Source organism: Hyla sarda, chromosome 3 (genome assembly GCF_029499605.1).
Source record: "Hyla sarda isolate aHylSar1 chromosome 3, aHylSar1.hap1, whole genome shotgun sequence".
NCBI lineage: Eukaryota > Metazoa > Chordata > Amphibia > Anura > Hylidae > Hyla > Hyla sarda.
The window spans coordinates 128,830,241-128,846,032 of record NC_079191.1 but is presented as its reverse complement, the minus strand read 5'-3'; the positions used below and the strand labels follow the sequence as shown (position 1 = coordinate 128,846,032).

At 42.0% G+C, this 15,792-nt stretch overlaps 1 protein-coding gene across 3 annotated transcripts in view; it reads right to left on the bottom strand.

Annotated features, from left to right (window-relative positions):
* The window catches only part of LEKR1 (leucine, glutamate and lysine rich 1), a 230,339-nt gene that overhangs the window by 131,839 nt on the left and 82,708 nt on the right, over positions 1–15,792 (bottom strand). For all 3 annotated transcript variants that reach the window (XM_056565017.1, XM_056565016.1, XM_056565018.1), the window contains one exon: positions 5,629–5,792. In XM_056565017.1, coding sequence (XP_056420992.1) covers positions 5,629–5,792 — 164 coding nt within the window. The remainder of the gene's footprint in view (positions 1–5,628; positions 5,793–15,792) is intronic.

Here is a 15,792-nt window from a genome sequence, read left to right as displayed (position 1 = left end):
AAAGGCTAACATGGGACGGCTTTACTGGGAATGACCAAGAGTAGGGTGGGGGTCGTTCCCCACAATCCAGGCCGGCTTTTCCCAGCTTTAAACCCAGGCTCCCTCACCAGGTGAGGGGGAATTGTATTTTGGCAGCTGACACAGACAGGAGAAGCGGTGTGTTTGAGCTCTGTGCTGGATAAGAGGAAAAGCCATTGCTTTGTGCCACGCGGCACAATCCCCAGTGTGAACTGTCACCAAAGGAAGCTAAGTTGGACTTTTGTTTTGCTGTTTCATTTTTCCTGCATGTGTTTGCCATTTATTTGAGTGTGAATAAAACACTGGACTTTTGCTTTAAAAACGTTGTCTCCGTACCTAAATACTGCTAACTTCACCTCACAACAAGAATCGTCACTATATATATATATATATATATATATATATATATATATATATATATACACACACACACACACCAATACAGACATATTTGTGGTTAGAGCCACCCACACTACAAAGCACAGCTACAGTGAAACATGCTGGAATATTTCAATGTGTGAACTTGTATGAGCTCTTCATTACCCAATGTACTTTATAGCCTTCATCCATACATGGTGCAATGAAAGAAGAGCAGATTGTATAAAAAATAAAAACATTTATGGCAAGCTTAAAAATAACATTTAAAGGGATACTCCGGTGAAAAACTTTTTTTTTTAAATCAACTGGTGCCAGAAAGTTAAACAGATTAGTAAATTACTTCTATTAAAAAATCTTAATCCTTCCTGTACTTATTAGCTGCTGAATACTACAGTGGAAATTCTTTTCTTTTTGGAACACAGTGCTCTCTGCTGACATCATGAGCACAGTGCTCTCTGCTGACATCTCTGTCCATTTTTAGGAACTGTCCAGGGTAAAAGGAAATCCCCATAGCAAACATATGCTGTTCTTAAAATGGACAGAGGTGTCAGCAGAGAGCACTGGACTCGTGATGTCAGCAGACAGTTCTGTGTTTTGAAAAAGAAAAGAATTTCCGCTGTAGTATTCAGCAGCTAATAAGTACAGGAAGAATTAAGATTTTTTAATAGAAGTAATTTACAAATCTGTTAAACTTTCTGGCACCAGTTGATTTAAAAAAAATAAATAAATAAATAAATAAAAGTTTTTCACCGGAGTACCCCTTTAAGGCCGTAGATGCTATTTTTGAAGTATAGTGCTGTCAAAACATCTCATAGTTCAGAAATGGAGCTAAAAATAAATTTTGACATCACACAAGTATTTTATATTGTTACCAAATTTATTTACTTGGCAGGAAATTTTTTACCACTAAAATAAAATAAACCAGTAGGCTCTGAAGACTGGTATCAAACCATCTCTAGATCCTAAAACCTGTGTTATAGGTATTCCAGCCCCTTGCCCCTTCTGCATCACCAAAGATTTATGGGAATGTATGGGATTAGAAAACACTATACAACTCATGTCATGATGCAATTTTCCAGCATCTACAATAGGAGGATTTCATTAATCTGCAATATCCATGGAAAGACAGATTCTGCATGGAGAGTAGGAGGAATGCTTGAGAAGATCTAGACTTATAGGCTAGATTGTCTCCGTAGTGCTTTGGTGATGTGAAATATTTAGACCTTATCATGTGTGATTATACATTAGATATTTTTATGATGTGAAACAATTTATTACTATTATTTGGATTTTATGCAAGAGAAAGTAATGATAAAACCTTTAGAGCCAGTATGAGATACAATACCACATTTATTCTTATCACAAAAAAAGTCCTGGCACATTTGTTTGGTAAAGGCACAGAAAGGTACTTTAATAGAAGATAACCTTGTAAAAGATAAAAAACAGACTAAACTAATCAGCAATACAGTAAATCAAAAGTACATATTTGTTCAGTAGTATGGGAAATGCATTGCAGTTAACTCTATTCTAGATCTGATTTCCTAATCTCTACCTTTCAAGTTAATAATTTTGACCTTTTAGTAAATGGAGGAATTTGTGTACTGTAATGAGAGAACATGCCGCCTTGTTAACAAAATAAAATAAAAATTAGCCTTTACTTCAAACCGGCTTCAAATTATTCAGAGCTCATTATTTTCTACATCTCGGTTATGGTTTTACTTTACACAGGGATGTCGAGTAAGCTACTGATTGGGATTCACCTTCAGAAAATAACAATTGCATTCATCATGAGTGATTGACCAAATTGCCTTTAACATCATAGAAAATGGGAAAAGGTCCTAACATCCAATAATGGTAAATTTTCCAGACAATGCATTGGATTGCCTTTTGTATGGGATTATTGCTTTGCCTTTCTTCCAACTTTATTCTCTTTTTTCCCATGAGGAGCTTTCAGGTCACTTCTTTTAGAGGAGTCACCACATTTCTCTCATGGCCCTACAAATAGTTCATCAGGCAACTGGAAAAATTATTACTACATATGCCCCTTATATTTATAGGCCATATAAGCCATTCAAAAGAGCAGAAAGAGGTCATGTAACGCATGTTTATTGCAGCCTTGACTGAAAAATTGCTATAAAAACCAAGACTAATGGTGCCCATCTTGCCAGTCCACATAAGCTCTCTCTTTATCCATTTAAGGTGGTACTCCGGTGGAAAACCTTTATTTTATTTTTATTTTTTATTATTATTATTTTTTTTAAATCAACTGGTGCCAGAAAGTTAAAGGGGTATTCCAGGCCAAATTTTTTTTTTATATATCAACTGGCTCCAGAAAGTTAAACAGATTTGTAAATTACTTCGATTAAAAAATCTTAATCCTTGCAATAGTTATTAGCGTCTGAAGTTGAGTTATTTTTTCTGTCTAACTGCTATAGACAGATGATGTCACGTCCCGGGAGCTGTGTAGTTCCTATGGGGATATTCTCCCATCATGCACAGCTCCCGGGAAGTGACATCATCATTGAGCAGTTAGACAGAAAACTTCAGAAGCTTATAACTATTGGAAGGATTAAGATTTTTTAATAGAAGTAATTTACAAATCTGTTTAACTTTCCGGAGCCAGTTGATATAAAATTTTTTCCTGGAATATCCCTTTAAGTTGACATGTAAGAGGCAGGAAATATAGGCAACCATAAGTATCTGAGCGAGTTGACATGAGCCAAATTGTGATGGCCAGATGAGTTGGTCAGAGCATCCACAAAACAGCATGTCTTGTGGTATATGTCCCTAGTATACAGTGGTTAGCGCTTACGAAAAGAGATGCAAAGAAGGACAACCAGTGAAGCAGTGACAAGGTGTTATGTATAGCAGGAATTACTGCTAATTACTTGTTAGGCAATACTCTTTGCCAGAGTAATAGATCTGATATTTGGATTGCCTGGGGCTCAATGTTTGGGCGAAGTTCCATTTGTTAGCCTTTAAAAACTTGAGACCTAATACTTTGTGCAGATAATAGAATATACTGTATTTTGCCTAGGCCTGTACAATTGTTGATTTATGTGTATATGTGTATTCCATGTATTTGTCTTAAGTTACTTTCAGCACTTTGCCTCTGTTGTGTTTTTCTTAGTCTGAGAGATTTCAGCCAATTTATTTAGCAAAGTTTAGTCAAGAGCTAATGCAGGGGTATTACAGGAGCAGATAGCGTAGTTTTCTTGTTTAGGTTAGGAGAAGAAAGGCAAAGTTAGGTCCTTCCAGTGTTACTTTTGCCATCAATTTTTCCAATTCTGGCTATCGTCTATTATCAAATGGCTGGAGGTGCTCAACCCCAAATGCAGTTGTGCATTTATACTGGGGGAGCAGATCCTGCCCTTGTGGTATGTTGCAAGGGGCAATCCCCAGCATAAAAATGAATACAATGGGGGATACCTACAGCAGACAACAATGGCATCCTACACTAGATAAACGGTGTGGATGTGTAACAATTAGAATACAATAATACAATACAATACAGTGAGTCAGACTTAATGCTGCTGTAATTGCCCATTGGCCCCTGGTTTCACTTATCATGGACAGGTAGGTTAGTGTTAGGTCCTTTGCCACTTGAAAAACCTTGGCGTTGGTGTGCGGGCTCAGGTATGTCCTTCATATAAGGATATACTGGCTAATGTCTCAATTTTAACATCAGTGTTGAGGGATAGCCAATGTCATTGTATACATATACCACAGTAGTGCACCTAAATTCTTGTATTGTATCATCTATTATCCACTCAAATAGTAACTCACCAGGTCAAGTCATCTAATGGTGAGTCACCATTTAGTTCTACTAAATACAATTTCATGGGGGTATGTGAGTCCTGAGAGCCATTGTTAGGACTCAGGAAAGGCAACTGTCTAGCAACCCGCTAACCTTGTTACACATGGTCTTGGGTGCCAAGGCAAAAGAGCTACTGAAATGCAAATTGCTGAAAAAGTTAATACTGGCTATGAAAGAAAGGAGTCAGCATACATTGCAATGCAGCCTGCTCTGTATGGATTTGCATAGCAGAGGATAGTGACTAGTTAAAGTGTCTATGCTGAGCCTTTTACAACTAAGGCATCTAAAAGATACACGTGAGCTTTAGAGCTGGACCACAGTAAAATGGAATAATATGGTCTGATGAATCGTGTTTTTTATACTATGTGAACAACCAGATGCGTGGGGAACAGGTAATTGTATCACCTCATGATCCACAAATATTTGCACGTTTACTCCTTGACTGAAATTCTTCATAGCTCTATATGCCCTTAAAAGGGGATAGGGGTACTACAAGTTAAGAAAAAACACAGGTCAAAGGTGAACCATACAGGAAGCATTTCTCTTTCTCAGCAGGAGCAGGGTAATAGATATGACTACTTGGCTAAAAGGGGGGTTAATAGATGATCTATGGAATGCTCCCATCTGCTTGTGTCTTTTACAAAGCATACCTACATAGGACATATATGTTTCCAATTAGATATACGTCATAACCCTATGAAATGTGAGCCTATATAAAGCAGGAAGTAAGGAATTATATAGGAGACATGTATAAAGGTAGCCAAACATAGGACATGAAAATCTGGCATTATTAGTGCGTTGCAGGAATCGATCCCCAGTTTGTCACACAGGGCAGTACCAAAAATGACTACAACTCTCTTAAAGGAAACCAAAGGAAACAAAGGAAAAAATTTATTAACCATACAGTCAATATATGTACTCCATATTTAAAATATGATAGGAAGACATAATAGTTTATTTAACTATTAAATTAAACTATGTTAAAATGGTTGACTCAACAGAAGAAGACCCTTCTGAAAAGCAAGCAAGATCCCCACATGGTTGGTTTATATTGCTGCAGACAGAATCTCCGCCGGGAGTATCTCCGTGTGGAAATACAGCAGTGTCTAAACGTGCACTTAGACAGAAGTTGGAACAACTCCTTTAGTACCTTACTTTGGTAATGTGTGGTTTCATTAAACTGCAGGGATCATACAGTAAATGTCTTACAGTAGAACTGACCACAGTCCTTGTTTCATTTTGCTGATGTAGTGCAGATGAAAACTGAAATCTGACATTTCTCTCATTTTTAGTATTTATCTATGAGCAAAAAAAAAAAAATTTGAAACTTGTATATGACCCTTAGATGTTATAGAATAAAAATCATTTAATGCACAACTGGTGGTTACACTTAATTTATAGTATGACAGACCAACCTGCTGATTTTTCTTTCATTTGATTTGCAAGGTCTCTTCTGAGAATATTCCACTGTCCCATAAGGATTTGAACATTATTTTTAATAGTGCTTTGTTCTGACTGGAGAAGTCTCAACAATGATAGGCTCTTCCTTAAAAGTGTCTCTTGCTTGGCAGCTTTCTCCCTGTGAAAAAGAAAATATGTGGTTTTGCACTTTCAGTTGTTTCAGTGGAGTCCAAGTTTTACATGAAGTCGGCAGAAAAGCACGTATCAAATGAAAAGCTTGTGGGGTTTCATCACGTAAACATGAACTGCAAATGTAACACGCATATAACTTCTAGGAGTTCATGCCTTTCAAATACTGAACTTTACCGTCACATTTTACTTGTTTCACCTATTAAATATAACCCAATTCTGAGGTAGTCTAAGGGTACTACTGAACACACAGTACACCATAATTCAACATAATAAAGTGGTATTCTATTAAAATTGGAATTATGGATTTAAAAAAACATACTGGCCTACCTCACTCCCTCTGAGAAGTCTTCCGGTCTTCCACTGAACGCTTCAGCTGCTACTTCCGAGAGAGGTCTTCTCAGCAGTAATGGCCCGCTCAGCCAATCACTGACTGAGACGGGACAATGCTGCAGCTGGTGATTGGCTGAGCCGGTCGTCAATGATAAGAGTCCGTCCCGGAAACAGCATCTGAAGTGTTCAGCAGGGGACCGAAAGACTTCACAGTGGTGCACCTGAGAGATTGTGGCCCCAGCAACATATAAAACAATTCTTGTATCCAGATAACCAATTTACGTCCTTGCAGCACTCTAACATATACAGTACAAATATGAGAGTGGAGCTCAGCACAGTTCTCATTCACTGAACATTTTCTTACTTAATTTGCAAATCTGACATTATTTTAGGTGACAGATCTGTTGCATGCTGCATGCTTGGTTGCCAGCTATTCCTCTCAATTTCCCCATACACAAGCACGTGAACATGCAGGGAAGTCAGGAAGCTCCATACACAAAAGATAGTTGGTGGGTTGGCCCACTTTTCTCTAATGTGTATGGGAGTCTTAAGGTAAACCTTTACCTATTACTGTACCTTTTTTAATCCGAGGGACCCAGCGGAGAAGTAGCAGTGGTGACGTAAGCCTGCTCCTGCAGTGCACCAAGCCTGCCTCCGGCTACCTGCCTCTATTAACAGGTAAGTGTGAATGATACGGGTTGCATTTTAAGGAGAGACCTGCTATATCCAGCAATATGGCTGATACGACAAACAGTTTAAAATTTTAACAATAACTGATGTTATTTTTTGTTGCAGACTTTTTTTTACAAAAAATGTACTAAAAAATATAAAGAAATTAAATGTTTTACTACTATAACATTAACTCTGAATTCTCTTTGAGAAGACCACCCAAAATTGCTATGAAAAGTGTTCTACGGGGGTGGTCATCACTGTAGCCACAGTGCAGAATGTATAATAGACTGAGAAAAGGTCACATGCAATCTGGTCTGGATAAGGAGGTTGTCTTCTCGAGGAGGTGCCCTTTTTGGAGAGAATTCACTGTATTCCCTTTTATGAAAACCTTTCATAAAAATGATGGTACAAAATGTAACTTAATGTCAACCATAGATAACGCATGATGATTCCTGAGGTGTCAGCAAACTGTGTATTACCATTTGTTATTCTCAGATTCAGCTATATTAAACTCTTTTTCATTTGGGTCACCCCCTCAACACATACTAAACATACCCAAACCATTCTGCTTCTATATTTTACAGTATAATTGCATTTGGTTTCCATGCAGACAACCTACAGAAGAACATGTTACGTTTTTGTTACCTTTACACTATTACAATAATGATTTTTGGATAGACATGCTTTCATGTCTATCATATTGTCTTTGGACTTCAAAGAATTACATCAATGAGCACCTTGTACTGGGAACTGACCATTACAGATAAGAGATTACAAAGCTTTCATGTTATCCCATTCTGCAATGCTCAACCACAACAATGTGTGGCTAATAATACCCTTACACAAAATGTAGTTTTATTTTCTACAGGTTCAAATCATTTAAAGAAATAACAAATTTTACATGCCATTGGGCAAACTGCAGAAAGTGTGTGTCGTGGGGCAGGAAGCCAAGTATTTAATATAGCATGTGGCCTCCAGATGAAATTAGGCTTAACATACTCCATCCCTGTTTTTGACAGAAGTCCTTATCTCTATTTCACGTCAGGCTTTTGAACACTCACTACAGTCTACCACTCCCTTATTTATGGAAATATGTTGTGTGTGATGATATGAGCTTCACAATCAAAAACATATGTTAGCCACGGCCTGATGAATGCAGCTCGCCTGTGTGATCTTTGTGGGAGAGGAAAAAAAAGGGCACAGTGCTTTTCATACGAGAAAGTTCATCTTTAGAGAAAATTCACTACATCAAAGTACCTGTAGACAAAACAAGAAAGAGATCTGGTAAACGAGATGTGCGGGATAAAAAGCTATGAAATAATAATAACATGTAATTACTGCCATGTTTTCCAAGCAGGGAACTGAGAATGCACAGTGTTGTATACAGAATATAGATTATCACAACTGAGCTGTCACTTCTGTTCTGATTGTCTGACAAATACCACCACCAGGGCTTAAAAATACAGGTTTACCATTCTAAGAGAGAGTGATGTCACTACTATTCTAGAGCAAGTCCGACAAGACAAACCGGGCTATGAGGTTGGAAGTTAACCCCCCCCCCCCACACACACACACACACAATATTATATTTATATTAATTCATATTTGTAATGCTTGATAGGAAGATATGGTTGGAAGAATTTACAGTTTATTCATGGAAAATTGTTCTAATCATTGGGGGCGTGGTGAGGCGCCGGTAAAGATGGCCGCCTGAAAGGAGAGCTCCCGCACTTTGAGGCCATCTGCCTGCTTTTACCAGCAGTAACCACCCGGCACTTCATGGGGAGAACCTCCTGCAGGACTCCCAGATGCTCCTCTACCTTCCGGTACCCTCCTTCCACACATGGGGGTATCAAGAGGTTCCTCCGGCCCCTGTCTTCACAGGCCGCGGGAGGCCTGTTCACCATTGCAGGCCCGGCGTCCCGCTCCATGGGCTCCTCCTCCTCTGTCGGGGATCGCTTTGCTGCTGCTCTGCAGTTCTCTCCGGCAGCTGGCTTTAGTGTCCCCCGGCCAGTCTCCACTGGAGTTACACCCCGGGACCAAAGCTGTGCTCCGCGGCAGTTACACCCCCCCCCCCCCCCCCTGCAGACCTGTCCTCAGCTGGAACAGGTGACCCGGCAGCGGCATCAACAACAGAGCAGCCGCAGGGTTCTGTCTCAACACACCTGGCCTCACTGTCCTCGGCCTCTACAGAAGGGCTTGCTACAGAGGTAAGCCCTCCTTGTGCACCTCCGCTTCCAGCTGTATTGGAACCATTGGCTCTTTGGCCGCCATCTTGGGCCTCTGTGGTGCAGGGACTGCCATCTCCCTCCCCTCCTGCACAGGAACTTCCCTTCTCGTCTCTGGCCCTGAAGTCTGCTGCTCCAGTCTCTGATCCCTCCATCCCTGCTGAGGACTGGTCCTCTCCCCTTGACTACCCTCTCCTCTTGCCACCTGTGAACACCCTGACTGTACCATCTCCATTACTTTCCCTCTCTCAGGACTGTCTCCCGAAACCTCAGAGGGTCATGTATGTCTCCAAATTGAATGTGGGCCCCTCCCCCCGATTCACATCTCAGTGGGGCCTGGTACCCTCTTCTGCAGCACCTGCTACACCACCACCTGCAGGTGGCTCTTCATCCTAGGACGTTCTGTTTGATGTTGGATTGGACTGCTCGGGAGTCCCAGTATCATCCACTGCCTGACTGGAGTCAGGTCCTCTGTCAGATCCCTACTAAAAGAGGACTTTTGCTCCTTGATTCGGAGGTCAAGGACACTTGCAGGGTGGAAATTTCTTCGCTCCGTCAGGATTTACAACATGTGTCTGACAGGGTGGAGGGTGTGGAGGAGGCGCGTGACTCAACTAGGGGGTATATCACCCAGCTGCAATCCACTGCTGCTTCTCAATCAGACTTCCTCTGATTTGCACAACCACATTGGAGCACCTCGACAATAGAGGCAATGTAATAATATCCAGTTCCAGGGCCTCCCAGAGGCCACTCAGGATGAGGACCTCCATGCTACCCTGGAAGCCATCTACAATATTATTTTGGGTGAATCCCCCTCCCACAAGATTAAATTGAACAGAGCTCACCGGGCCCTCCGAGCTAAGTCTTCCTCTGGTTATCCCAGGGACGTCATCTAGCGCGTTAATGATTTCCAGCTTAAGGAGGCGATCATGGCGAAGGCTCGCTTCCTACGGAACTTTGACGGTGCCCCAATCCAACTATATCAAGATCTTTCCTGGATCACCCTTCGGAAGAGGCAGATGCTTCAACCCCTTTTTTCAGTTCTGCGGAGTCATCGAATTTGGAACTTCCCGTTTGCCCTGCATGCCCGCAAGGATAGCCGCTTTGCAGTATTGCAGTCCCATTCGGATCTTCCAACGTCTTGTTCTACTCTGGATATTGCTGCTCCTCAAATGCTGGACTGGGATCTCTCCCCTCTCCTTCCTCCAGTGTGCAACCTGTCCATAATCGACGGTCTGGTGGGTGTAGAAAATCTGCTCCTCCTGGCCGGCAGCGTCCTCCATCTGCTCCCCCTTGAAGGAGTGGTACACGTTTGAAACCGGTTTGCCTATTACCAACAGAGGCACTTTATTGTCTTTAGCTCTTCCCTGGTGTATAATGTTTATAGTCATATTGCCAGATCAGTTAGCCTTTTATTTGCTTGCTAAAGTTACAGATTCTTAGTGCTCGTGGTTAGGTTACTTTTTTGTGCTTCCCTTGGCAGGGCCTCATGGGTGGAGCTACCTCGTTCTGGTCCCATTTTTCCTGTGTGATGCCCTCTCACCTCCCCACTGAGGCCTGGACAATTGGAATGATGTCCTCGAGGCACCCCAGTGTCTTGCTTTCATTGATTGCCTTTGCCTCCTCATTGGCTGTATGTTCCTTGGTTTGTTTTTGGATCTGCTTTTTGCCGGTCTTGTTTTTTTGTGATTTTGTCTCTCCTGTTTTGTACTGGTCTTCCCCCTTTTTGCCTTCTGTTCTTTTTTAGCTTCCATGCCTGTGGCCCAGGGTGTTGCTGGGTGTGCCTGTTGCCACCTTTCCTGGCTCCTCACGGTCTCTTCTGGTATTCCATTAAATATATTGGTTGTTACATAGATGGTCTTGTCTTAGTATGGAGGGATAGTGCGGAAACCTTTTTTCAGCTTGTGGATTATATAAATTCCAATAGACTAAATCTGAGGTTCACTGTGTCCTTCTCTAATTGCTAAATCCCCTTTCTGGATAGTTTAATTACCACTGGTAATTCAGAAAATACTTACTTATCTGAAAGAACATCCGCTGCCATCACCCTGCCATACAGAAAAGAAACGGCAGGTAATACTATTCTGCAAGCGAGATCCTGCCATCCGAACCACGTGGTTAAAAATATCCCATATATGGGGAATGGGTGCATTTACGCAGGAATTGTTCGGATGAGCAGACATTTGAAATAGAATCCAAACTGCTGTATGAGAAGACTTAGACAGAGGGGATATAGCGATGAAGTGCTGTCCATGGCATATAATAGAGTCATGGAATTAAAGAGGACAGCACTTATCTCTACATCCAAAAAACTGAGATATTTTGAAATAAAATAAAAAATGGTAAATCAGCAAAAAACCATGAACAAAAAGAGTGCCAGTTTTTGTTACAGGATACAGTAAACAATTCAATGCCATAAAACAAATATTCCATAAATATCTTCCTATCTTGGAGAGTGATTCTGCTCTCTGAGATATAGACAAAACTAATGTAAAAGTGGTGTCGCAGAGAGGTCCGTCTTTGGGCTCTATTTTATCACCGAGTTTGTTTTTGGAACCCCAAGTACCTTCCACTAAATCCTGGTTATACCATCCTGCCACCTGGAAGTGCGGGCACAGGCACTGTATTACATGCAACCATATACGGTACTAGTCTCCAATTCTTTTACATCATATGCTCTGGGAAAAACCATCTCAAACATTACATTAATTGTAATAATAAGTCGGTCATTTATTTGGCTGCACGTGTACAGTGCCAGTGCCAATATGTGGGCTGTACTTCTAATTTTTTGAAGGTCCGGATAAGGAGATACATTGCAGATGCTAAAAATAATCAATTTAAATATCTCTGCTCTCTCAAGATACTTCATAGAAATCCATCATGGGGACATTTCTACCTTGTATATCAATGGTATAGAAAGCGTTAATCCTAATATCAGAGGTGGTGATCTCAGGTGCAAATTACTTAACCGAGAGTCCTATTGGATTTTTGTTTTAGGAACCAGACAACCGTCAGGTTTGAATTTAAGACACAACCTTATCCTTACTTATTAAAGGTCAATGCATCTTTATATGTATGTATGTATATATATATATATATATATATATATATATATATATATATATTGCACTGCCTTGTTCTAGTCTATTTCAGTTATTGTACTCTGGTTATGGTCTTTTCATTCTCCTATATTGTGTGTTTATAATTCTTACATACTTACAAAATGACCATCTGCTCCTTGCCTGTATCCGTCCCATATTTTATGTATATCCAGATCCTGATTTTGTGGTGTACTGACGTCACGAGCATGTGACTTTTTAACCATGTATATATATGGGTTTTACTGCATTTTTTTTTATATGCCACCACTAAGAATCCAGTGTGATTCGAAACGCGTTAGAGTTTATTGTACCTGATGTGATCCAATAAAGAAGTTCCTGTTTGCACCTACTTTGATTGCTGGACATTTAGTTGGTTCTACTTGGCTCTCTACTTGGGCGTGGAACAGGTGTAGGAGCTGTGGAGTGTGTAGCTGTTTGCCTTTCTTCTGTTTTTCCACTTCCTCTGGTAGGAAAGTTGCGGGTGTAGCTATTCTGATCTCTTGGTCCTGTCCCCTTCAGGTTTCCTCCTCTTATGCTGACCGCCAGAGATGCTATGTAATTGTTGAGGGCTCTCTGGGCGGTAAGTCTCTTCTTCTTTGTAATATTTTTGCTCCCAACTCCTCCCAAATCCCCTTTTTGCGTAGAGTTCTCACTAGACTTCACAAGTACCCTCCCTCTGCATGCCTCTTAGGGGTGATTTTAATCTTATTATCTCTCCCTCTATGGGCTGCCACTCTCCCCTTGCTAGCCTTCCCTCTCCTGTCCAATTAGGCCTAGCTTCTCTGTTTAGACACCTTATTTGCTCCTCTTCTCTATATGATCTCTGGCAGATCAACCACCCTAATGATAAACTACACACACGCATTGACTATTTCTTTGGCAATTTGCCCATGGTTCGTATGGTTTCTGCTGCTTTTATGGATCCTATTTCTTGGTCGGATCATAGTCCGGTCTTGCTCTCTCTCCCCTTTTCCTCGGCGCTGTCATTGGCATTGAATGATTTTTTACTCAAATCTCTGCCCTCCTGGGAGTCAATTCAGGTGTGCATTGTCGAGTATTTTGCTCTCAATCAGGACTCAGTCTCTTCTCAGGCTGTGCTCTGGGAGGCTCATAAGTCTGTGATCCGGAGGCACTGTATAGCCCTGGGTTCTTGATTGAAGCGAGATGCCATGGCTCACTCCCGGGAGTTGTATACGCAAATTGCTGGACTTGAGGCTTCCCTGTCGTCATCCCCTTCTCTTTCGGTGTTGCGGCGACTGGTTGTGGCACGTGCCCAACTGGGGGAGCTTGCACTTCATAAAGTTGAGAGTCAGCTCTTTTATGCTAAGCAAAGATTTTATGAAAAGGGGAATAAGGCTCACACTATGTCAGCCAGACGTCTCCGTGAGCATGCCGCAACCCAGTCGCCCTCGGCCCTGAAGCACTCCTCTGGCACTCTTCACTATCATCCTGATGCTATCTCTCGCCTTTTCCTACTTTGATCACGCTTGAGGAACTGTCTGAGGTTCTCAAATCTCTCTGTGGGGCGCACCCCTGATCCAGACAGTTTCACTTATTTGTATCACAAGACTTACTCTGCTTCTCTTCTTCCTAAGCTAGTCCCTCTCTTTAACTCTTTTCTGCATTCCTTGATCACTCTTATACCCAAGCTAGGTAAGGACCCAGATGACTGCTCAAGTTACAGATCCATAGCGCTGCTCAACTCCGATCTGAAATTGATTTCCAAGGTTTTGGAGGCCCGTCTCTGTTGTTTCCTCCCATCTCTTGTCCATGAGGACCAGGTTGGCTTTATTCCTTGTCGTCAAGGGGGTGACAATACGAGACGAGTGGTGGTGGACCTGAAAGACCTGGTCAATCAGTGGTTGGAGCAGGCTATTGTTCTTAGTTTGGATGCAGAAAAGGCCTTTTTGCTGCTCTTCAGAAATTTGGAATCACAGGTAATTTTCTCACTGCACTGCAGGGTCTTTACTCCTCTCCTACTGCATCGCTTCAGCTTCCTCATGCTACTTCTCCGACTTTTCTTCTGTTTAATGGCACTAGACAGGGATGTCAATTGTCCCCCCGGATTTTTGCCTTATGTATTGAACCTCTTGCTGCCATGATCCGGGGGGACCCGGACATCTCTGGGATAGCCTTACATTATAGGGAATTTAAAATCTGTCTTTTTTGCGGATAATGTTCTACTTACTTTTACACATCCTTTAATTTCTCTCCCCAACCTCTACAGGGTCTTGCACTCTTATGGTGTTGTTTCTGGCTATAAAGTTAATCTTTCCAAAACTGAAGTCTTGCCTTTAAATCTCCCCCTGCCTCTCTCTGCTCTTCTAGTGGTCTCCCTCTGCTATTCCCTATCTAGGAGTTCTTCTTACTCCCCGCTACTCCTCTCTTTATACTGCTAATTATCATCCTCTTTTCCAGAATTTCCGGTCCCTTCTGGAGAAGTGGCGGTCCCAACACATTTAGTTTTTTGGCCGTATAGCAGCAGTTAAGATGACGATCCTCCATAAGGTACTCTATTTCTTCTAAATGTTGCCGGTGCGTGTCCCCTTGTCTGCTCTTTGCTTTTTTCAAACTGCTCTCTTTTGCTTTATTTGGGATGGTAGGAGACTTCGTTTGCCCATGACTGATGATGGCTAGTAGGTCTATGGGTGGGTTGTTCATTCCAGATGTAGTTAAATATTACTGGGCTGCACATCTGAATCACCTGGCTGCGTGGTCCCCCTATCACGCTTATAGCCGCTGGATGGAGCTTGAGAAGTTGTGGCTAGCCCCCATCCACCCTAACACCCTTCTTTGGAGTCCCTCTTCCTCTGATATTTTTTCAGGCCCTCTGTTGGGACCCATGTCCTTTTCCCGCTATGTCTGGAAATACTGCTCTAGGAAGTTTAGGCTTTTTTCTTCTGCTTCCCCTTTACAATCTTTTCTTTATCACCCTGACTTTCCTTCTGGCTTAACTTCCGGTATGGTTAGAGAGTGGAGTTCTAGGGGTCTCTTCTGTTGGGCTGATGTAATAGATGCCCTCTCCCGTTCTCTATTGCCCTTTGAACAGCTGGTTTCCCCGTATGGTCTTCCCTCCCCCTCCGAATGGCTCCATTATCTTCAGCTTAGTCACTTTTTGTCTTCTAAGCTGGAGTCTACTGTGGCTTCCCAACTATGGTATTTGAGCGACTGTGCCGCTCTGGACCGCAGATGAAGGGACTCCTTTCAGATGTCTATTCTCTTCTCAATGTTCCTCCTGATGGGGGTGCTCCTTCTCGTCGTTACATGGGCCGTTGGGAGGAGGCTTTGAACACCACTAACACCCTTCCTCAATGGAAGATTATCTGGGAGGGGGCTTCCAAGGCTTCTATCTGTATGGCGTATAAAAGAGACCCAATACAAGATGCTGATGGGCTGGTACCATACGACTGAATTGCTGAACAAGCTGAACCCTAGTATTCCTCCTCAGTGTTGGCATTGTGGAGTGGGTCTTGGGACTGTCCTTCACATTTTCTGGTCTTGTCCACTTATTGTTGATTACTATAGGATGGTGGGCAATCTGAATCACAATATCTTGGGGGTCTCTGTTCCCTGGATCCGTTAGTTTACCTTCTGCATCTCTCTCATAGGGCCCTGTCCAAGAGACCATTTAAGCAATTTTGGCATAATGTGCTTG